The sequence below is a fragment of the Scyliorhinus torazame genome, chromosome 18 (genome assembly GCF_047496885.1).
Source record: "Scyliorhinus torazame isolate Kashiwa2021f chromosome 18, sScyTor2.1, whole genome shotgun sequence".
Taxonomy (NCBI): Eukaryota; Metazoa; Chordata; class Chondrichthyes; order Carcharhiniformes; family Scyliorhinidae; genus Scyliorhinus; species Scyliorhinus torazame.
The window spans coordinates 120,229,749-120,253,958 of record NC_092724.1 but is presented as its reverse complement, the minus strand read 5'-3'; the positions used below and the strand labels follow the sequence as shown (position 1 = coordinate 120,253,958).

The 24,210-nt window shown below is 53.0% G+C and overlaps 1 protein-coding gene across 5 annotated transcripts in view; it reads right to left on the bottom strand.

Annotated features, from left to right (window-relative positions):
* The window catches only part of LOC140395466 (protein HEATR9-like), a 154,098-nt gene that overhangs the window by 47,890 nt on the left and 81,998 nt on the right, over nucleotides 1–24,210 (bottom strand). For all 5 annotated transcript variants that reach the window (XM_072483242.1, XM_072483246.1, XM_072483245.1 and 2 more), the window contains one exon: nucleotides 1,592–1,652. In XM_072483242.1, coding sequence (XP_072339343.1) covers nucleotides 1,592–1,652 — 61 coding nt within the window. The remainder of the gene's footprint in view (nucleotides 1–1,591; nucleotides 1,653–24,210) is intronic.

The following is a 24,210-nucleotide window of genomic DNA, read 5'->3' as shown; positions in this document are numbered from 1 at the left end:
GTTGGGAAGTTTGTTTCCTGAACTGTTTATATATTGTAACTTGTTATATATACGTTTGGGATAAAATACATTTTTTTAAAAACAAGAACTTGGGAGTGCATTTCTATATAGCTTTAGTGTTATATTAGGTTTGATGTTGCAAATTATCTTAAGAGTGCTGAGTATCCGTGGAGCTCAGTTCACATGGAGATAAAACTGGTCAATGTGAACAGGATGCAATTATCTCAAGACGTTGGTCGTGATCTACCAATCGCGTCACACTGGAATCGGAGAATGCTGCTGCCGGGAGTGGCCTCTCCCAGGCTTCCTGACTAACCAGATCTTGCGAGGCGTCACAATCTGGCTCCTGCCTATTGCTTGGCTAAGTAGGTTCAAGAACCCACTTAATCATGCTGACGCCAGATCGAACCGGCTGCTGGCATCTATCGGCCTGTCCAGAGAGACCCCAGATGAGGGCCAATTCGTACTGGTCCACACAAATGTGGACCAGGTGGAATGGCACCCGAGGGGTCTCCCAGGCCATTGAAGGCCCATGGGTGATGAGGAACAGGGCAGGGTGGCACCCTGGCCCTTCCCCAGCACCCGGGAACCTTGGCATTGCCAGACTAGCACCTTAGCACAGCCACCCTGGCACTGTCAAAATGCCCAGGTGGCTCTGCCAGGAACATTGCCAGGGTGCACCGGTGCCACTGTCCAGGGTCAGGGCCTGAGGGGGGCCATGTCCATGAATGGAGGGCTGGAGGGGTGGGGGTAAAGACCGGGTATGAAGGGGCCTCCAGAAGGTTGTGGGGGATGAATGGTGAGGGGCTGAAAGGGGGAGTGCCCAAAAAGGCGCGTAGGAAGTTTGGGGGGGCGGTGGGGTCAGCCTTTCAAAATGGTGGCCCGATCTCTGAGGAGCTGGTTCTGGCCGGCAAGTTCAGCTCCCAGTGATAGAAAAAATTCTAAGTATGGGCTAACCCGGGGAGAAAATCCCCAGGGCCTGAAAAAGTGACTGTGTGTCAGATAGCAGTGGGGAACTCACCAACAAGGCCGGGTATAAACTCCCAGCCAAACCTGCCTGAAATGACACAAATGTTTCCGTTAGATCAAACAAAGTTAAACACTGAGCCACACAAGGAGATATTGGGCCAAAACGTGGGTCAAAGTGTTTGCGTAGTTCGGGAGATACCAGAGCAAGATGAAGTGCAGGCTTGAAGCTGGCACTGTCCTGGCCAGAAGTTTCAGATTGAATTTGACCAGTTTTCTCTCCGTCTGAACTGTTGGGAATGAGATCCATGGACACTCAGCACCCTCCCTATCTTATCCATGAAGATCTGTCTTCAGCTGTACGATGGATCTCCGCCTGAGCCCACACCTGCGTTTACACTTGGCAGCAGTGACCACTGTAGACCTTCTTACCCATTCCTCAGCACATTGTTTGAAAGGTCATTGTTCTTCTTAATATTAATATTAACCAATCTCCAATCAGTCAGTACTTGACATAGTTAGTTCAGACTTCTCAACATCCAAAAGTTCCAATCCACTCACCTCCCATCTCTCAACCCTCACATTCCCCATTGCTCATCTAACACCTCATGCTCTTAACACTCACCCAGTGTGACCAGAGCCTTGGCAGCTTCATATTTCACCACACAGTCCTCATCGGTCAGTAACTAAAGGAAACAAACCAGCGGTAGATCAATCAGTTCACATTGTTCACAATAACAACATTAAGTTACAGCTAAGTTTGATTTACCACTACACAGTCAATGCTGGGCCTAGAGTTTCACTCTGCAGTTGCTATGTTAAAAGTGCTATATAAATATAACCTGATATTATTGCTGTTTATCCCACAAACCACCATCAATTAGATTCCAATCTGCAACTCACTTCCAAGTATCTGTTATTCTATATATAAACACCCTAAATGCCTCAATTAGATTTCAGTCTGTAACTCAATTCCCCAAGTATACTTCGAATATTTAGAATACTTAGAATCGCTACAGTGCAGAAGGAGGCCACTCGGCCCATTGGTCTGTACCGCCCCTTAGAAAGAGCACTCGACCCATGTTCACACTCCGGTCCACTCTGTCCTATCCCTGTAGCACCAACCCAAACTGCATATCCCTGGACACTAAGGTGCAATTTAACATGGTCAATCCACCCAACCTGCACATCTTTGGACTGTGGGAGGAAACCAGAGCACCCGGAGGAAACCCACACAGACATAGAGAGGAGGTGCAAACTCTATACAGTCACCCAAGGCCGAATTGAACCCAGGTCTCTGGCGCTGTGAGGCAGCTGTGCTAACGACTATGCCACCGTGCCGCCCTGTATCTGTCATTCTATATATAAACACCCCAAATTCATTTTCAGTCTGTAACTCACTCTCATATATCTGTTTTTTTAGATTAATTTAGAGTACCCAATAATTTTTTCTCAATTAAGGGGCAATTTAACGTGGCCAATTCACGTAAATCCATATAAATCCCCCAAATCCTTCAATTAAATTCCAGCTTGTAACTCATTCTCGAGTATCTGTTATTCTATATATAAATCGTCCAATCCTCTCAATTAGACTCCAGTCTATAACTCACTCTAAATGATCTGTTATTATATGTATAAACACACCATATCCTTCAATTAGATTCCAGTCTGTAACTCACTCCTGAGTATCGGTTATTTTACATATAAACACCCCAAATCCATTGATTAGATTCCAACCTAGAAGGTTATCTTCTATTCTGCATATAGGCCCGGATCTTCTGAGCTCTCGTTCGACACAACTCTGTATTTCTACCTGGGTCTTCCGAACTCGGCTGTCACAGAAACGTGATGTGCAGCATCTCTCACGGAACTCCATCGAACAGAGTCGGGGTGGACAGGACATGTTCCTTTTTACAGCACCAGCAGCTGCTTGGTTAGCTTAAAGGTCCAGAGTGAAGGTTAGCGAATGGATTAGTAAATGGATGAATGGGTAGGTGGCTGAGATGGGTTAATGGATAAGTTGGTGCGGTGCTTAAGTGGGAGGGTGAATAAGTAGGTATGTGGACGAGATGGTTAAGTGGGTAGGTGGGTAGGTGAGTAGGTGGGTGGGTAAGTGGTTAGGTCAGCTGGGGGGTGGTTGAGGAAAGGGTGGGTGAGAGGGTTGTCAGGCCAGAGGGCTAGTCAGGTTGGGGTGATAATCATGAGTAATAGTTGGAAGGTTAGTCGGATGGTCACATGCCTACAATTACCTGACAACCCTCCTGACCCGACATAACTACCATCCCAAACAAGCGACCACCCCTTCATCTGACCTTTTAAAAAACTTTTTTTTTTAAACTTGAGTGTCCAATTATTTTTTTTCCAATTAAGGGGCAATTTAGTGTGGCCAATCCACATACCTTGCACATCTTTTAGGGTAATGGGGGTGACACCCGCGCAGACACGGGGAGAATGTGCAAACTCCACACAGACAGTGACCCAGGGCCGGGATCGAACCTGGGACCTCAACACCGTGAGGCAGCAGTGCCACCTGACCTGACTAGCCTTCCTAACCAGGTAATTCCATATGCCGAGCTTCCACAGGATCCTGATGCATATCTTCAGTCATATGTCCAGTCTCTGATGATCCGGAGGCCAGATTAGGACCAAGTTACTTACTCTGGTTGATCTTCGCAAAGTTTGACCTGGCCGCTCAGAACCTGTAAACTCAATGTTCTCCATGACATTCTCATGCTCAGGATCTGCTGAACTATCTGACACTGCAGCTTGCGTTGATTCTGATATAGATTCGTTATCCATCACGTTGTTGTGAAAGTCTTCTCTGGTTTTCAAGAGTGCGATGATTTCTTCTTAAAACCAACCCTTCCTCTGTCTGTACATTGTAGGAACGAGGTGCTACTTCTTCAAGTACAATGGCTTTTCTCGACCACTTGCCTGAATCTTCTACTCTCACAGTGTCATCACTACTCGGAGGTGGTGAAGTTCGAGACACTATTAATGAACTACTTTTGTTTTGCTTTAATATTTTGCATTTCCTGCAATACCACTGCATTCCCCTCCTTTTCCAAGTGTGGAAGTGTGGTACGCAACCTTCTATTCATGAGTAACTCTGCTGTGATTTACCATGTGGCAATGGTGACGCTCTGTAACTCAGTCGTCCGAGATATGGATCAGATTGGCTGGTTGTCCATTGCCTTCTTCAACAATTGCTTAACACTATGTACACCTTTTTCAGCTTTGCCATTGGCTTGTGGGTACAATGGACTTGATGTGATGCGATTGAAATCATACGTGACTGCAAACTGCTACCACACTTTACAGCAAAACAAGGACCATTGTCACTCATGACGACTTGAAGAGCTCCGTGTGTGGCAAAAATTGACTTGGTATGCAGTATTACACTGCTTGCCGTTATGCTTGACAGGAGAGCCATTTCGGGTTGTCTATGATAATTAAATAATCTTTCCATTGGAAATGAAATAGATCCATAACTACTTTCTGCCATGGTGCTGTAGGTAAATCAGGTATTTGCATAGGTACTCTTGTTTTTAAAAAAATATATATTTAATAAAGTTTTTTAACACAATTTTTCTCCCTTACAAACAATAACCCCCCCCCCCCCCCCCGTAACAAAATAACGAGAAATCACGCAGAGCAAGATATATACATGGCAAAATGATATATTTACATGTCTTTGTACACTGGCCCTCACCCGTACGTGTCAGTTTCCCCAACCCTTCATGTTATCTCTTGCTCATCCACCCTCCCAGGCAGTCCCCCCTTCCCCAGGACGTCCCCCCCCCCCAGGTTGCTGCTGCTGCTGACCGATCTTCCTCTAACGCTCCGCGAGATAGTCTAGGAACGGTTGCCACCGCCTGTAGAACCCCTGCGCAGACCCTCTCAAGGCGAACTTAATCCTCCCCAAATTTATGAACCCAGCCATATCGTTTATCCAGGCCTCCACGCTGGGGGGCTTCGCCTCCTTCCACATTAGCAAGTTCCATCGCCGGGCTACTAGGGACGCAAAGGCCAGAATGCCGGCCTCTTTCGCCACCTGCACTCCCGGCTCGTCCACTACTCCAAATATTGCTAGCCCCCAGCTTGGCTTGACCCGGACTTTCACCACCTGAGATATTGCTCCCGCCACTCCTCTCCAGAACCCCTCCAGTGCCGGGCATGACCAAAACATATGGACATGGTTCGCCGGGCTCCCTGAGCACCTTCCACATCTGTCCTCTACCCCAAAGAACCTGCTCAACCTCGCCCCCGCCAGGTGAGCTCTGTGAACCACCTTAAATTGTATCAGGCTGAGCCTGGCACACGAGGAGGAGGAATTAACCCTACCTAGGGCATCCGCCCACAGACCTTCCTCGATCTCCTCCCCCGGCTCCTCCTCCCATTTACCCTTCAACTCTTCTACCAGCGCTTCCCCTTCTTCTTTCATCTCCTGGTGTATTTCCGACACCTTGCCCTCCTCGACCCATACACCCGAGATCACTCTGTCTTGAATTTCTTGTGCCGGGAGCAACGGGAATTCCCTCACCTGTCGCCTCACAAAAGCCCTCACCTGCATATATCTAAAGGCATTTCCCGGAGGTAACTCAAACTTCTCCTCCAGTGCCCCTAGGCTCGCAAACGTTCCGTCAATGAACAGGTCCCCCATTCTTCTGATCCCCGCCCGATGCCAGCTCTAGAACCCCCCGTCCATCTTCCCCGGGAAAAACCGATGGTTACCCCTGATCGGGGACCACACCGATGCTCCCATTGCACCCCTGTGCCGTCTCCACTGGCCCCAGATCCTTGGTGTTGCCGCCACCACCGGGCTCGTGGTATACTTTGTCGGCGAAAGCGGCAGCGGTGCCGTCACCAACGCCCCCAGGCTCGTTCCTTTACAGGACGCCATCTCCATCCTCTTCCATGCCGCCCCCTCTCCTTCCATAACCCACTTGCGGATCATCAACACATTTGCTGTCCAGTAGTAGCTCCCCAGGTTTGGCAGCGCCAACTCTCCTCGGTCCCTACTGCGATCCAGGAACCCTCTCCTTACCCTCGGGGTCTTATTCGCCCACACAAACCCCATAATACTCCAACCTACTCTCTTAAAAAGGGCCTGAGTGATCACGATGGGAAGGCACTGAAACGCAAACAAAAACTTCGGAAGGACCACCATTTTGACCGACTGACTCTACCCGCCAGCGAGAGTGGTAACATGTCCCATCTTTTAAAATCCTCCTCCATTTGCTCTACCAACCTCGTCAAATTCAGTTTATGTAGGGCCCCCCAACTCCTGGTTATCTGGATCCCCAGATACCGAAAGCTCCCCTCCGCCCTCCTCAGCGGTAGGTCCCCTATCTCTCTTTCTTGGTCCCCCGCCTGTAATACAAAGAGCTCACTCTTCCCTACATTGAGCTTATAGCCTGAAAACTCCCCAAACTCCCTCAGAGTTTGCATGACCTCCACCATCCCCTCCATTGGATCCGCTACATACAGCAACAGGTCATCCGCATATAGCGACACCCGGTGCTCTTCTCCCCCTCGGACCACCCCCTCTCCATTTATTAGACTCCCTCAATGACATGGCCAATGGTTCGATCGCCAATGCGAACAACAGGGGGGACAGGGAGCACCCCTGCCTTGTCCCTCGGTACAGTCGAAAGGACTCCGAACTCCGCCGGTTCGTCACTACACTCGTCACCGGGGCTCTGTAAAGGAGCTTAACCCAACTGATAAACCCTCCCCCGAACCCAAACCTACGCAGCACTTCCCAGAGGTACTCCCACTCTACTCGGTCAAAGGCCTTCTCCGCGTCCATAGCTGCCACTATCTCCGCCTCTCCCTCCACCGATGGCATCATTATCACGTTTAAGAGCCGCCGCACATTGGTGTTTAGCTGCCTACCCTTTACAAATCCTGTCTGGTCCTTGTGTATCACCCCCGGGACACAGTCCTCGATCCTCGTGGCCAGCACTTTTGCCAGCAACTTTGCATCCACATTAAGGAGCGAAATCGGCCTGTACGATCCACATTGCAGTGGGTCCTTGTCCCGCTTTAGGATCAAAGAATTTGTCGCTTCCGACATTGTCGGAGGTAGGGTCCACTCCTCTCCTGCCTCATTAAAGGTCTTCACTAGTAGCGGTGCCAACAGGTCTACGTAATTCCTGTAGAACTCCACCGGGAACCCGTCCGGTCCCGGGGCCTTCCCCGCCTGCATGCTCCCCAAACCCTTGCTCAGCTCCTCCAACCCAATTGGTGCCCCCAAACCAGCCACCTCTTGCTCCTCCACCCTTGGGAATCTCAGTTGGTCTAGGAATCGTCTCATACCCTCTTCCCCCGCTGGGGGCTGGGATCTGTACAGCTCTTCATAGAAGGCCTTAAATACCTTGTTTATTTTCGTCGCACTCCGAACCGTGGCTCCCCTTCCATATTTGACTCCCCCTATTTCCCTCGCTGCCATCCTTTTACGGAGCTGGTGTGCCAGCATCCGACTAGCCTTTTCCCCATACTCGTAGGTCGCCCCCTGCGCTTTCCTCCACTGTGTCTCCGCCTTCCCTGTGGTCAACAGGTCAAACTCCGTCTGGAGCCGTCGTCTTTCCCCAAGTAATCTTTCCTCCGGGGCCTCTGCGTATCTCCTGTCCACTCTCAAAATCTCCCCCACTAACCTCTCCCTTTCCATGCCCTCTGTCTTCTCCCTATGAGCCCTAATGGAGATTAGCTCTCCCCTGACCACCGCCTTCAACGCCTCCCATACCACCCCTACCTGCACCTCCCCGTTGTCGTTGGCCTCCAAGTACCTTTCGATACACCCCCTCACCTTCCCACACACCACCTCGTCCGCCAGCAGTCCCACATCCAGCCGCCACAGCGGGCGTTGGTCCCTCTCCTCTCCCAGCTCCAGTTCCACCCAGTGCGGGGCATGGTCCGAAACGGCTATAGCCGAATACTCCGTCCCCTCCACCCTCGGGATGAGCGCCCTGCCCAGAACAAAAAAATCTATCCGGGAGTAGGCTTTGTGTACATGGGAAAAGAAAGAAAATTCCCTGGCCTGCGGTCTTGCAAACCTCCATGGGTCCACTCCCCCCATCTGATCCATCAACCCCCTAAGTACCTTGGCCGCCGCTGGCCTCTTTCCAGTGCTTGATTTGGAGCGGTCCAGTGCTGGATCCAACACTGTATTGAAGTCCCCTCCCATTATCAGGCCTCCTTTCTCCAGGTCCGGAATGCGCCCCAACATGCGCTTCATGAATCCTGCACCATCCCAGTTCGGGGCGTATACGTTCACCAACACCACCCACGTCCCTTGCAGCCTACCACTCACCATTACATATCGCCCTCCATTGTCCACCTCAAGGGCAATAGTCTTGGCCTCAAATGACACCCGCTTTCCCACTAGTATTGCCACCCCTCTATTCTTCGCGTCCAGTCCCGAGTGGAATACCTGTCCTACCCATCCCTTTCTTAATCTGACCTGGTCCGCCACCTTCAGGTGAGTCTCTTGGAGCATGACCACGTCCCCTCACGTTCCACGTTATCAGCCGGATTGGAGGAGCTCTCACCCCCCCCCCACCGACTAGCCATCTCCTTTTCTGGCCAGTCTCGTGTCCACGCCTCTCTCATCCTCCAGTCCCCCAGACGGGGGCCCCCCGTCTCGACCACCTCCTCTGTGTCCCATTCCTTTTCGGCCAGTGCAGCAGCAACCCTCTCCCCCTCCCACTGCCCCCCTCCCCTCCCCCCGCTAGACCCCTGTCTAGCTTTTTTGCTCCCCTCATGTCACTCCCGGAAGTCAGCTGACACCTGCTGACCCCGGCTTCCCCCGCCGTCCCATTGACCTCCCCGTGTGGGAGTCTCCCAATCAATATGCGTTCCTTCGTTCCCCTTCCCGCCTTTCTTCCCGCGCGCGGGAGAAACCCAGCGCTTTCCACAGCCCACTCCGCCCCCTCTGGCGCAGCTCCTGTCGCGGCCTTGTCTCTCTCCCCCAGCCCATATAACATTTCCTGCGCGTGATTGACCCCCTATATACAACAACCGTCACATATCAAACCTCAAACATCCCCCCCACCCTCACAAACCCTCAGTTAGAGTCCAACTTTTCGGTTTGTATAAAGGTCCACGCCTCGACTTCCGGTGACGGCGGGCGGGAGGCGGCCGCACAATGGAGGGCTCCCGTTCGGCAACGGCATTTTCGGGGCTTTAAGCCCGGTCCCAGGGTCCGCGGAGGTGGCAGAAGCAGGGAGAAGGCACGGAGGAGGCACAGTGAAGACACAGGAGGAAAAAAAGAACAAAGAAAAATGTCGAGGGTGAGCTAGAAAACGGCCGGAAAAAAAACAGCTGGAGGTCCGTCGGGGAGTGGAAAGGTCACCGCGGGGTCACCAGGAAAAATGGAGGCTGGAGCACCAGGGAAGGCCGCACTGCTTACGGCTGAAGAAATAACTAAGGTGATGGCTGCGGAATTTGAAAAGCAGTTGGCGCAGATTGCGAAATGCATGGAGACGGTGAGGAAGGAGATGAGGGAGGTTTTGAGTGTGCTGGTGGAGGAGACGGTTTCCCCGGTGAGGACGGAGGTGGCGAGCGCAGTGGCGGAGGTGCGAGAGCAAGGGGAGGCGCTGAAGGAAGTGGAGGAGACATTATTGCAGCACGGTGATCAACTTGCCTCGATGGGGAAAGAGATGCGGAAGGTGCTGGATACTAACAAGGATCTGCGAGGAAAAATGGAAGACCTGGAAAACAGATCCAGGCGACAGAATTTGAGGATTGTGGGGCTGCCCGAAGGAGTTGAAGGACCGAAGCCGACTGAGTATTTTGCCGCGATGCTGGCAAAACTATTGGGGGAGGGGGAGGATCCCTCCCGATATGAACTGGATCAGGCTCATCAATCGTGGAGGCCTGTACCAAAGGCGAGTGAGCCGCCAAGGGCAGTGACTCTGTGCTTCCGTAGGTACAGGGTGAAGGAGAAGGTCCTGAGCTGGGCCAAGCAGAAGTGGGTGGTGCAGTGGGCTGGAGCTGGTATACGTGTATACCAGGACTTTACGGTGGAGCTGGCAAGGAGGCGGGCTGCCTTCAACCGGGTGAAGAGGGCACTGTACATTAGCAAGGTGCAGTGCGGCATTGTATATCCAGCGAAGCTGAGGGTGACTTACAAGCTCAGGGACTTTTATTTTGGAACGGCGGAAGCAGCGGAGGAGTTTGCGAAAGCAGAAGGACTGTGGCAGAACTGACAAATTGGGGAATGGCCATGTGCCGATGTAACCTCATGACTGTATTTTCTTCTTTTTTGTATCACTGCGCGCGGGTGTAGAGATTAAAGGAGCCAATGCGGTATATATTTGGACAAGGGAAGGGACGGGACTTTCACTCGAAATGAGAGTTCTTTGGGGTGTAGGTGGATATGCGGGGTTTGTGTGCTAAAAGGGGGTCTTTGGGCTTTCCTGGGGCCGGGCAAGTGGGAAAGGGACCCGGGCCGGGGGCCTCCACGCTGGCCGGTTTAAGCCGGCCAGTGAACGGGAGTGAGGTGGGGGGAGGGGCTGCGGCCATCGGAGCCTGGCAGAACAGGGTCCGAGTGGTCTAGCCGGGGTGGAAAGTTGGGGGGAAGGAACCGAGGTTGGGAGGAGGAGGTTTACAAGAGGCAGTGGACGGGAGGAGCTGGAGACCTGCGGGGTGGGGTGTGTGGGGGGGGGGGGGGCTGTGTAAGATTAAGGGCGACTACGGGTAATCCCTGATTCCTTTTTGTCATTTGTTTATGTAAACATGCGGGTTGAGGTTTGGGGGTTGGTGGGTAGATGGGATCGTTGTTATTATGGGAACTGACATATCTTGTTGATTATTGTTTATTGTTGATGGATGTAAATGTGGGAGAAAATGTGAAAAAGGAGAATTAAAAATTTTTTTTAAAAAAAGTCCACGCCTCTTCAGGCGTTTCGAAGTAATAGTGTTGGCCCTTGTATGTGACCCACAGTCGCGCTGGCTGCAGCATTCCGAATTTCACTCCTTTCCGATGCAGCACCGCTTTGGCCCGGCTGAAACCCGCTCTCCGCTTTGCCACCTCCGTGCTCCAGTCCGGGAATATTCGGATCTCTGCATTGTCCCACTTACTGCTCCGCTCCTTCTTGGCCCATCTCAGAACCCACTCTCTGTCCGTGAACCGGTGGAACCTCACCACCATCGCCCTTGGCGGCTCATTTGCCTGGGGCTTCCTCGCCAGCACCCGGTGTGCCCCGTCCAACTCCAGCGACCTCGAAGGGGCCTCCGCGCCCATCATCGCCCGAAGCATCGTGCTCGCGTATGCCCCGGCATCAGCCCCCTCCATTCCTTCAGGGAGACCCAGGATCCGCAGATTCCTTCTCCTCGACCTGTTCTCCAGGTCTTCGAGTCTTCCCGCCCACCTCTTGTGTAGCACCTCGTGCTGCTCCACTCTCACCGCCAGGCCCAAGAGGTCGTCCTCGTTCTGGCTGACTCTTTTCTCTACCTCCTGGATCTTAACATCGTGGGCCTTCTGAGTGATCCTGAGTCCTTCAATTGCTGAATGCATAGGCGCCAGCATCTCCTTGCGCATCTCCTCGCGCTGCTCTTCGAAGCAGCGCTTGATGAACTCCTGCAGCTCCCCTTTGTCCATGGCCGCCGCCATTTTGTTTTTTTTACCCTGCTTCTCCCGTTGCTCCAGTGCCACTTTTCTGGCCGTTGCACTTCGGGTCTGTTTCATAGGCGTTGGAGGGGGACCTTCTCTTCCCTTCCCCACGGGTTTTTGTCGAAAAAAGTTCCGTTAGGGCTCCTCTAGCGAGCCCGAAAGTCCGTGGTAGCGGGAGCTGCCGACTCGTGCGGCTGAGCTCCGCATCGCCGCACCCGGAAGTCTAGGTTCTCTTGTTTGCTTGCAACGATGCATCTGGCATGTGTCACAACAACTGACCATCCCGTCAATATCCTGGTTTATACCTGGCCAGTAAACAGACACGAGCTCTCCGTTTATGTCATCAATCCCGAGATATCCTTCATGTACATTTAAGTACATCCTTGCGAAGAGATTGAGCTATAACTATAGTGTTCAAACGAAGTACAACTCCATTAAAGATACTGAGTTCAGATATATTGTAGAACTTCATACATTGACCTCTGTGAGTTGATGTTCCTCTTGAAGAGTTTGATCCTTCCTGGTGTCTTCTTGGATCTCACATAGTTTTGTATCTAATACTGGTAGTAGTGTGGAAATGAGATTGACATGCAGATCTACGTCTTCAGGAATTTCACTCCTAATATTTAGCATCTGCACTTTAGATGATGCATCTTCATTAAATTTTATCTCGTTAGCAAATGGTAGTGCTCCAAAACCTGTGAACACATCGCTGAATTTGCTGATAATGTTCGCAGAATCGTTGGAGTGTTGATCCAATCCTTTGTGGATTCTATATACCAACTGCACTAGACCTAATTCTTCACAGGACTGATCGCCGAATAATGAATGCAAGCCCTTGGATACAATTCAGAATGGGGCAGAATAACCTGTTCTGCACCATCACACTCATGATATCCCTACAGATTCCAGCCTGTAACTCGTACCCAAGTAGCTTGTATTCTATAAATTACCTAAACCTCCTGATTAGAGTCACGGAGTTTACAGCACAGGAGGCCATTCGGCCCATCGAGTCTGCACTGGCCCTTGGAAAGAGCACCCTACCTAAGTCCACACCTCCACCCTATCCCCACATCTCCACCCTATCCCCACATCTCCACCCTAGACTCCAGCCTATTACTCACTCCCTGGTATCTGTTATTGTATAAATAAACCACCCTGAACCCCTTGTTCAAATTCCAGCTTGGAATTCAACCGTGGGTATCTGTAATTCTATATAAAAACTGTTCTGTTTTTACAATAATCACACATAAGGGATTGTGCAAACATGTTGTGAGTTAATTTATTAAGAGTAGGCGCATGGGAACATTTATACAAAGGCATAAAGATTGAAGCTACCAGAGCTGCAGAGCTGTGTGCGTGTACTCTGCTAAAAAGCAAAAGTGAAACTAAAACTTCCTTTCCAGTGATATCATGTTCCTGTACCTGAAAGGCACATTACAGCATCCCCTTTATTTTAAGCATACTTTCCTCCGGTTTAGCTCAGTTGGCTGGACAGCTAGTTTGTGATGCAGAGCAAGACCAACAGCCCGGGTTCAATTCCCGTACCGGCTGAGGTTATTCATGAATGCCCCACCTTCTCAACCCTCAGGTTAAATCACCACCAGTCAGCTCTCCCTGTCAAAGGAGAAAGCAGTCTATGGTCATCTGGGACTATGGCGACTTTACTTTTACTTTCCTCCTTCATAAGAACCAGGAGCAGGAGTAGACACGTCGGCCCCTCGGCCCCGCTCCGCCATTCAATAGGATTGTGGCTGATCTCCTTTCGACCTCAACTCCACTTTCCTGCCCGTTTCCCGTAACCCTCCAACGCATTCCGAATTAAAAATCTGTCCATTTCCTCCTGAAATTTACTCAATGTCCCGGCATCCACCACACTCTGGGACAGTGAATTCCACAGATTCACAACCCTTTGCGAAAAATCATTTCTCCTCATCCCCGTTTTAAATCTGCTACCCCTTATCTTAAAACTATGACTTCCAAAGAATAAAATTTAAAGAAGGTGCATCATCTAAAGTGCAGATAACTATTTACAACACATGCTCATGTTTAATTACCATTTCAAGAGTGTATAGAAGGGATGAATCTATGGGTCTGTAAACTGTAGAGGTAATCTGCGATACACTCTGACCTTGTGATGGTAACCTGACCTTGTGATGGTAACCTGACCTTGTGATGGTAACCTGACCTTGTGATGGTAGCCTTGCCTGGTGGTGTCTTTAACTAGTCACAGAGATTTGTGCGATTGCCATTCTTGGATGTTGTTCCTGGTTGCGTTAGGTTCCTTGTCCCCGGTGTAATAGGACCGGGCGGTTGTTGAGGAGCTGGAATGGATCTGATTTGTCTCAGTTATGCCTCACTGTTGCACCATTGTGTGTAATGACTTCATAGGACTTCAGTTTTGAACAAATACTTGTCACCTCGGGAGGTTGACATGTGCCTTCTGTGGGATCCTGAATGTGAACATGTTGCCCCAACTGTAAAATTGGAAAATCTATACGTGCGTTTTTATTATGCATGTTGATCATCTTCGCCTGTAGTTGTAAAAGTTGCGTTCTAGTTTTTGAGCGAAAAGAATGGGTAAGACTAGATAAATGTATGAGTTCTGACATGGATCCGGGAGCAACAAATAAATCGTGCGTGAGCCTCAAATTGAGCACCGCACTGGGCTACGGGCCGATCGCGAGTCACATGGCTCATTCCACCGGGCGCAATCTGGATCTCACCCTCACTGGGCAACATCCAAGCAAGATGGCACCGGAGCGAGGCAACTCTCTGTGAGCTCTCCCTAACAGATCCTCTTTTTATTTATCTTATACTCGTTCTAATCTTTTAAAATGTAATTCTAAGACTAACATTATTACTAACCTCTCTCTTTTATCTTTTCTTGCAGGCTTGAACATCCTCCGAGGCCCGTGGAGTCCATTTGACCCGACCTGCCCTGACTTCCACGACCTGGAAGCAGATCGGGCCCAAACCACAAGTGAAGCCCTGACCTTGATTTGGAGCCGACCCGGACCTCGGAGCTCCCAACCCAGCCTAACAACTGACATTCACCCCGGATCGCCCAGCCCAGTCCCCGGAGCACCCGACCCGACCCCCGACGACGAGACCCGGCCCTACTCGACCCCGAGAGGCCCGCCCAGCGACCCGACCCGGAGAGGCCCGCCCAGCAACCCCACCTACCTGGAAATGGAAGAAAGAAAAATCCACATGGAGGCCCGACCGGGCATACTTCAAGACCCAATCCCAGGAGCGCCCAAGGAGGGAACAGACCATGGGACCCAGTCCAACCTTCCTCAGGAAGCCCGTGCCCACGGCCCAGGACCCCCGGAATGGCGGAGACCCCGCGTGAGGACCCGAACACGCTGCAACGTATTCCCGTGCCCGCAGAATGCTGGGATCCGTCCGGATCGCAAATATGCCACCCCAGCAACCCCTCTACCTCAACCAGCGCCCGAGACCCTGCCAGACTGTGGTAGTCACCACTGTTGTATTATATTGTATATACTGCACTGCATACGAGGGTATTACGGTAAGGCCCCTGTACTACAGGTACGGGGGTAGATCCCTGCCTGCTGGCTCCGCCCAGTAGGTGGAGTATAAATGTGTGTGCTCTCCGAACAGCAGCCATTTCGGCAGCAGCTGTAGGAGGCCACACATCTCTGTGTAATAAAGCCTTGATTACTCTCTACTCTCGTCTCGTCGTAATTGATAGTGCATCGATTTATTACAGAGATTTTACAAAGATGGATCTCCACATCAAGCCGGATCGCCTGCAGCTGCATCCTCAAGCAGACAATGCCAAAAAGGACTTCGCACATTGGCTAGCTTGCTTTGAAGCATACATCGGATCTGCAACAGACCCAATCCCAGAAGCACAGAAGCTCCAGATTCTGTACACGCGGCTGAGCTCCGATCATCCAGGACGCGCCTACCTATGCAGAGGCCATGCCGCTACTGAAGGAGACCAACAAGATCTACGCCAGGTACCTTCTGTCCAAGCGGCACCAACTTCCCGGTGAGTCTGTGGAAGATTTCTGGCGTGCCCTGCTCACTCTGGTGAGAGACTGTGATTGCCAGGCCGTTTCGGCCGTTGAACATTCTAACCTGCTAATGAGAGACGCGTTCATTACGGGCATAGGGTCGGCCTACATCCGCCAGCGCCTCTTAGAAGGGGCTACGCTTGACCTCACGGCGACCAAGAAACTAGCGCTCTCGCTCACAGTCGCCTCACGCAATGTACACGCATATGCCCCCGACTGCACGGCCACCCCATCATGGACCCCATCAGCGACCGCTCCAGCCAACCCGAAGCCTGCGCCACGCGGCAGCCAACCAACCCCGGTGGACCCAAGTGCTACTTCTGTGGACAGACAAAACACCCCCGGTAATGCTGCCCGGCGCGGAGCCCTCTGCAAGGCCTGCGGCAAGAAAGGACATTTCGCTGCAGTGTGCCAGGCCCGCTCAATCGCCGCTATTGTCCCTGCACCCCCCGCGTGCAGCCAATGGGCGCCACCATCTTCCTCGCCTCAGACCCCGTGCGGCCTGTGGGCGCCGCCATCTTGCTCCCCTCACAACCAGTGCGGCCCGTGGGCACCGCCATCTTGCTTGCCTCACAACCAATGGATGGAGCCAGCTTGCCTGCCCCAGGACACGTGCGGCCCGAGGGCGCCGCAATCTTGCCTGCCTAAGGACACGTGCGGCCCGTGGGCGCCGCCATCTTCCCGGCCTCAGGACCCCTGCCCATTGGGCACCTCATCAGGCCGCTCATCGCCTGCAACCGCCGACGACCAGCCGCGTCTCGCCTCCATCACGATCGACCAGTCCTGACCGCACAACCTCGCGACCGCGTCAACAAAGGTGAAGGTCGACAGGCATATAGTCGATAGTCGATATCCTGCCTCCGGACTCCAGGAACACTGAAAGCTTCATCCACCCCGATACGGTAAGGCGCTGCTCCCTCGCGGTACACCCCATTAACCAAAGAATCTCCCTGGCCTCCAGATCCCACTCTGTGGCGATCTGGGGGTACTGCATCGCCACCCTCACCATCCAGGGCCAAGAGCTCAGCGGCTTCCGGCTCTACGTCCTCCCCAACCGCTGCGCTGCCTTGCTACTCGGCCTGGACTTCCAGTGCAGCCTCCAGAGCCTAACCCTGAAATTTGGGGGGGCCCCTACCAACCCTTACTGTGTGCGACCTCGCGACCCTTAAGGTCGACCCGCCTTCTCTGTTTGCAAACCTCACCCCGGATTGCAAACCTGTCGCCACCAGGAGCAGACAGTACAGTGCCCAGGACAGGACATCATCAGGTCTGAGGTCCAGCGGCTGCTGCGGGAAGGTATCATCGAGGCCAGCAACAGCCCCTGGAGAGCCCAAGTGGTAGTGGTGAAAACGGGGGAGAAAAACAGGATGGTCGTTGACTACAGTCAGACCATCAATTAGTACACGCAGCTCGACCCGTTCCCCCTCCCACGCATATCTGATATGGTCAATCAGATTGCACAGGACCAGGTCTTCTCAACAGTGGACCTGAAATCTGCCTACCACCAGCTCCCCATTCGCAAGGCACGTACACCGCGTTTGAAGCAGACGGCCGCCTTTACTATTTCCTTAGGGTTCCCTTCGGCGTCACTAACGGGGTCTCGGTCTTCCAACGGGAGATGGACCGAATGGTACGGTACGGTACGGACTGCGGGCCACTTTCCCGCACCTGGATAACGTCACCATCTGCGGCCACGACCAGCAGGACCACGACGCTAACCTTTCCAAATTTCTCCACACCGCCAAACTCCTCAACCTAACCTAAAGCAAGGAGAAGTGTGTGTTCAGCACAAACCGATTAGCCATCCTCGGCTATGTGGTTCATAACGGAGTTCTAGGGCCCGACCCCGATCGCATGCGCCCCCTCATTGATCTCCCCTTTCCCCACTGCCCCAAGGCCCTCAAACGATGCCTGGGGTTCTTTTCGTACTACGCCCAGTGGTTCCCTAACGATGCGGACAAGGCCCGCCCACTCATCCACTCCACCGGTTTCCCACTGACGGCCGAGGCCCACCAGGCCACTATCTAATTGATAGTGCATCACAGGCGCAACCCCGGAAACGTAACCAGCGCCCTGAACTCCGCCAGGTGCAACCACCTACCTTCCACAAGGTCAGACTTCTCCCATTGGATCCCAGGACCATCCAGCCGCAGCCACCGACCGAGGAAGCGAGAGAAACGCGGCGGTCTGCAGGTTAGACTGAAGCAACGCGGTTTCAAGACCCCTCTCCCCAGCATACTCCTGGCAAACGTTCAAGCGATCGAAAACAAGCTGGATGAACTTAACGCTAGACTTACCTCTCAGAGGGAAGTAAGAGACTGCTGTGTGCTCTGTTTCACAGAGACATGGCTCACCCCCGCCTCACCGGACTGTGCCATACAACCTGACGGTTTCTCAATTCACCGGGCGGACCGCACTACATCATCAGGCAAAGCAAAGGATGAAGGCGTTTGCCTCCTCATCAACTCCTCCTGGTGCTTGGATGTGTGACCCTGGCGACCTACTGCTCCCCGGACCTGGAATACCTGACCGTGTAGTGCCGCCCATACTATATTGCACGTGAGTTCACTTCAGCCATTATCGCAGCGGTCTACATCCCTGTGGTAAACCACTGTGTTCCTATATTAAGGGTTGTACGGTAGAACCTGCACGACAGGTTCACCTGGGCCCCTGCATGCTAGCTCCGCCCAGGAGCCAGGTTATAAATATGCGTGGCCTTCAGCTCGCAGCCATTTCATCAGCTGCTGTAGGAGGCCACACTTCAGATACTAATAAAGCCTCAGTTTGAATTCAACTTCGTCTCCAGTCAAATTGATCGTGCCTCAATTTATTAGTATCTGATTCAGAAGATGGACCTCCGGATTAAACCAGATCGACTGCAGCTGGATCCACACGCACGCAGGCGATGCCAGAAAGGAATTTCAGCACTGGCTAGCTTGTTTTGAAGCGTATATCAACGCGGCGCTGACCCCTGTTCCAGAGGCTCAGAAGATTCAAATCTTGTACTCCAGACTCGACTCTAAAATCTTCCCGCTGATCCAGGATGCACCCAATTACGCTGAGGCTATGACTCGACTCAAAGAGAATTACGAGCAGAAGCCGAACACGCTCTTCGCCAGACACACGCTCACAACGCGTACTCAACTACCTGGTGAGTCAATCGAGGACTTCTGGAGGGCCCTGATCCCACTAGTTCGGGACTGTGACTGCCAGGATGTTACAGCTAAGGAGCACTCAGATCTCTTTATGAGGGACGCTTTTGTAACTGGGATTGGGTCCGATGTTATCAGACAGCGGCTCCTAGAAGGGGCCACGCGCGATCTCGCAGAGACTAAAACATTAGCGCTTTCCATGACGGTCGCCCTGCGCAATATACAGTCCTACGCCCCCAACTGCGCGGCCCACTCCTCCTACGCTTCATAGGCCCCACAGGCAGCCGTCCCAGCAGGGGCGCTACCCACCCAATACGCCTGCGCTACGCGCCAGCCAGTGATCTCCGGGGGGCCCCAATGCTATTTTTGCGGCCAACAAAGACACCCCCGCCAACGCTGCCCGGCCCGCGCCGCCCTTTGTAAGGCCTGCGGGAAGAAGGGCCACTATGCAGCAGTGTGCCAGCCCCGCTCAACGGCAGCCCTCACCCACCCCCCGGTCACGGACAATGGGCGCCGCTATCCTCCCCTCCTCCCCAGGCCATGTGCGAGCAACGGGCGCCACCATCTTCTCCCCTGCACAACACGTGCGTTTCATGGGCCCCGCCATCTTGCTCCACCCCCGCAACGTGCGTTCCATGGGCGCCGCCATTTTGTGACCCCCAGGACCTCCAGGCGCCGCCACCTTGTCCACCCTGCAGCACATGGAGACCAACGGCGTTTCAGGACCCCGACGCAGCGGCCGCCTCACTACCCGACGACCAACCACGACTCGCATCCATGGTAATGGACCAGTCCAGACCACACACTCTGACAAACGCATCCAGTAGTGTGAAAGTCAATGGCCACGTGACTTTCTGCCTATTGGACTCCGGGAGCACCGAGAGCTTTGTACATCCAAATACAGTAAGGCGCTGCTCCCTTAAGGTACACCCTACCAATCAAAATATCTCCCTGGCCTCCGGATCCCATCGCGTAGCGATCCGGGGTACTACACGGTCACGCTCACAGTCCAAGGCATAGAGTTCCACGGTTTTCGCCTCTACGTCCTCCCTAACCTCTGCGCTGCACTTATCCTTGGCCTGGATTTTCAGTGCAACCTCCAGAGCACAGTGCTGGGTCTTCTCAACAGTGGACCTGAAATCCGCTTACCACAAGCTCCCCATCTGTAAATCGGACCAGCCATATACCACCTTCGAGGCAGACGGCCGGCTATATCACTTCCTTAGTGTCCCCTTCGGTCTTCCAAAGGGAGATGGACCGAATGGTCAACTGGTACGACTTGCAGGCCACGTTTCCGTATGTGACCATCTGCGGCCATGATCAGCAGGACCACAACACCAACCTCGCTAAATTTCTCCGCACCGCCACTCTCGTCAACCTCACGTATAACAAAGAGAAGCGTGTGTTCCGTACAAACCGCCTAGCCATCCTCGGCTACGTGTTCCAGAACGGAGTTCTGGGACCCGATCCCGACCACATGCGCCCCCTCATGGAGCTTCCCCTCCCCCACTGCCCCAAGGCCCTCAAACGCTGCCTGGGATTCTTCTCGTATTACGCTCAGTGGGTCCTAAACTATGCGGACAAGGCCCGCCCACTCATACAGTCCACTCATTTCCCCCTGACGGCAGAGGCCCAACAGGCCTTCGCCCGGATCAGAGCTGATATTGCCTAAGCTGGAATGCACGCTGTAGACAAAACACTTCCTTTCCAAGTAGAAAGCGACGCTTCGGACGTCGCCCTTGCCGCCACCCTCAACCAGGCAGGCAGGCCCGTGGCATTCTTTTCCCGCACCCTCCATGCCTCCGAAATTCAGCACTCATCCGTCGAAAAGGAGGCCCAGGCTATCGTTGAGGCTGTGCGACATTGGAGGCATTACCTGGCCGGCAGGAGATTCACTCTCCTCACTGACCAACGGTCGGTAGCCTTCATGTTGAACAACATATAGCAGGGCAAGACCAAAAATGACAAAATCTTGCGGTGGAGAATCAAGCTCTCCACCTATAACTACGAGATTAAGTATCGCCCTGGCAAACTCAACGAGCCCCCAGACGCCCTATTCCGAGGTACATGTGCCAGCGCACAGGTAGACCGACTCCGGACCCTGCACGACAGCCTTCGTCACCCAGGGGTCACACGGTTGTACCACTTCATTAAGGCACAAAATTTGCCCTACTCCGTCGAGGAAGTAAGGACGATCACCTAGGACTGCCAGGTCTGTGCGGAGTGCAAACCGCACTTCTACCGGCCGGACCGCGCGCACCTGGTGAAGGCCTCCTGCCCCTTTGAATGCCTCAGCGTGGATTTCAAAGGCTCCCTCCCCTCCTCCGACCGACACACGTATTTCCTCAGTGTGATCGATGAATACTCCCGTTTTCCCTTCGCCATCCCATGCCCCGACATGACGTCTGTCACCGTCATTAAAGCCCTTAATTCTATCTTCACTCTGTTCAGCTTCCCCGCCTACATCCACAGTGACAGGGGATCCTCATTCATGAGTGATGAGCTACATCAGTTCCTGCTCAGCAGGGGTATCGCCTCCAGCAGAACGACGAGCTACAACCCCCGGGGAAACGGACAGGTAGAAAGGGAAAATGGGACGGTAAGGAGGGCCGTCCAGCTGGGCCTACGGTCCAGAAATCACCCAGCCTCCCGCTGGCAAGAGGTCCTCCCTGATGCACTACATTCCATTCGCTCATTACTTTGCACTGCTACTAACAGTACACCGCATGAACGCCTTTTTCCCTTCACCAGGAAGTCCACATCCGGGGTATCACTCCCAACTTGGCTCACAGCTCCGGGAACCGTGCTTCTCCGTAAACATGTGCGACTCCACAAGGCGGATCCATTGGTGGAAAGGGTGCATCTGCTCCACGCAAACCCACAGTACGCCTACGCGGCGTTTCCCGACGGCCGCCAGGACACGGTCTCCCTCAGGGACCTGACACCAGCAGGTTCCGTCTCCACACCACCCCCGTCGCCACCCTCCCCTCCCCTGCCGCCCCATCACCCCCCCTAGGACAGTCCGTCCTCCCCCTGCCCACCCCCGTTGATGAAGAGGATTTTGGCACGCTCCCGGAGTCAACTTCAACCACGACAGCACCAACATTGCCGGTTCCACTTCGTCGACCTCAGAGGACGATCAAGGCGCCGGACCGGCTGAACCTCTGACCAGCCCACCGGATGACCAGAGACATTTTTTTTTACTGCTCTGTAAATATAAAAATTTCGAATTGTATATAGTTATCCACCACCCCGCCGGACTCAATTTTAACAGGGGGTGAATGTGGTAAATCACTGTGTTCCTATATTAAGGGTTGTACGGTGGAACCTGCACTACAGGTTCACCTGGGCCCCTGCATGCTAGCTCCGCCCAGGAGCCGGGTTATAAATATGCGTGGCCTTCAGCTCGCAGCCATTTTGTCAGCTGCTGTAGGAGGCCACACTTCAGATACTAATAAAGCCTCAGTTTGAATTCAACTTCGTCTCCAGCCAAATTGATCGTGCCTCAATCCCACCCCAGGCAGAAGTGAGGAAGGCCCTGGACGAACTGTACACAGTTATAAACAACTACGAAACTGTACACCCGGAGGCGTTGTTCGTCATGGCCGGGGACTTCAACAAGGCCAACTTCAAGAGTGTACTCCCAAAGTTCCACCAGCACATCGCCTGTCACACCAGTGGTGACAACACTCTTGACCACTGCTACTCAAAAATCGAGGGCGCCTACCGTTCCTTCCACCGACCTCACTTTGGGAAATCAGACCATAAGACAGTGCTCCTTCTCCCGGCATACAAGCAGAAACTCAAGTGGGAGAATCCAGCTAAGAAGGTTGTGCAGTGCTGGTCCGAGGAAACAGAAGAGCTCTTACGTGACTGCTTAGAGACAGTGGACTGGTCCATATTTAAGAACTCAGCGACCCACTTAAAAGAGTATGCCACCACTGTCACAGACTTCATCAGCAAATGTGTGGACGACTGCATGCCAAAGAAAGCAGTATGTACGTTCCCCAACCTGAAACCATGGCTCAATCACGAGATTGACTCCCTACTGAAGGACAGGTCTGAGGCCTTCAAGTCAGTCGACCCTAACCTATGCAAGAAATCCAGGTACGACCTCCGCAAAGCCATCCGAGATGCCAAGAGAGAATATCAAACCAAGCTAGAGTCACAGACAGACTCTCGGCGGTTGTGGCAAGGCCTAAATAACATAACAGGCTACAAAGCGAAACTGAGCAGCATCTCCGGCAGCAGCGCACCCCTCCCTGATGAACTCAATGCATTCTATGCTCGGTTCGAGCAGGTAACCAACAATCCGCTGTCGAGTGCTCCAGCAGCCCATAATTCACCCATACCCACCATCACAGCTTCCAAAGTCAGATCGGCCTTCCTGAAAGTGAACCCTCAGAAGGCGACGGGCCCAGATGGGATCCCTGGTCGTGCATTCAGACCCTGCGCGGACCAGCTGGCAGAGGTATTCGCGGACATCTTTAATCTGTCCCTACTCCACTCCGAGGTCCCCACCTGCTTCAAAAAGATCATCATTATACCAGTGCCAAAGAAGAACCAGGCAACGTGCCTCAATGACTACCGTCCGGTGGCCCTGACTCCAGTCGTAATGAAGTGCTTCGCAAGGTTGATCATGAAGCGCATCACCTCCATACTCCCAGAACGCCTTGAGCCACTGCAATTCGCATACCGCCGCAACTGGTCCACAGCAGACGCCATTTCCCTGGCCCTATACTCATCCCTAGAGCATCTCGACAACAAGGACTCCTACATCAGACTCCTATTTTTTGACTACAGCTCCGCCTTCAACACCATAATCCCAGCCAAGCTCATATCAAAGCGCCAAAACCTAGGACTTGGCTCCTCACTCTGCAACTGGATCCTCGACTTTCTGACCCACAGACCACAATCAGTAAGGATAAACAACAACGCCTCCTCCGCAATAGTCCTCAATACCAGGGCCCCGCAAGGCTGCGTACTTAGCTCCCTACTCTACTGCCTGTACACACATGATTGTGTGGCAAAATTTGGTTCCAACTCCATCTACAAGTTTGCTGACAATACAATAGTGGGCCGGATCTTGAATAACGACGAGTCAGAATACAGGAGGGAGATAGAAAACCTAGTGGAGTGGTGCAGCAACAACAATCTCTCCCTCAATGCCAGCAAAACTAAAGAGCTGGGGCGGGATTCTCCGACCCCCGGCCGGGTCAGATAATCGCCGGGGGGCAGCGTGAATCCCGCCCTGCTGGCTGCCGAATTCTCCGGCACCGGGGATTTGGTGGGGCAGGAATCGCGCCGTTCGGCGGCCACTAGCAGTGGCACCCCCGTTGATTCTCCGGCCTGTGATGGGCCGAGTAGTCGTCCGTTTTTTGACGGTCCCGCCGGCGCAAATTAGAGTAGGTCCTTACCGGCGGGACAT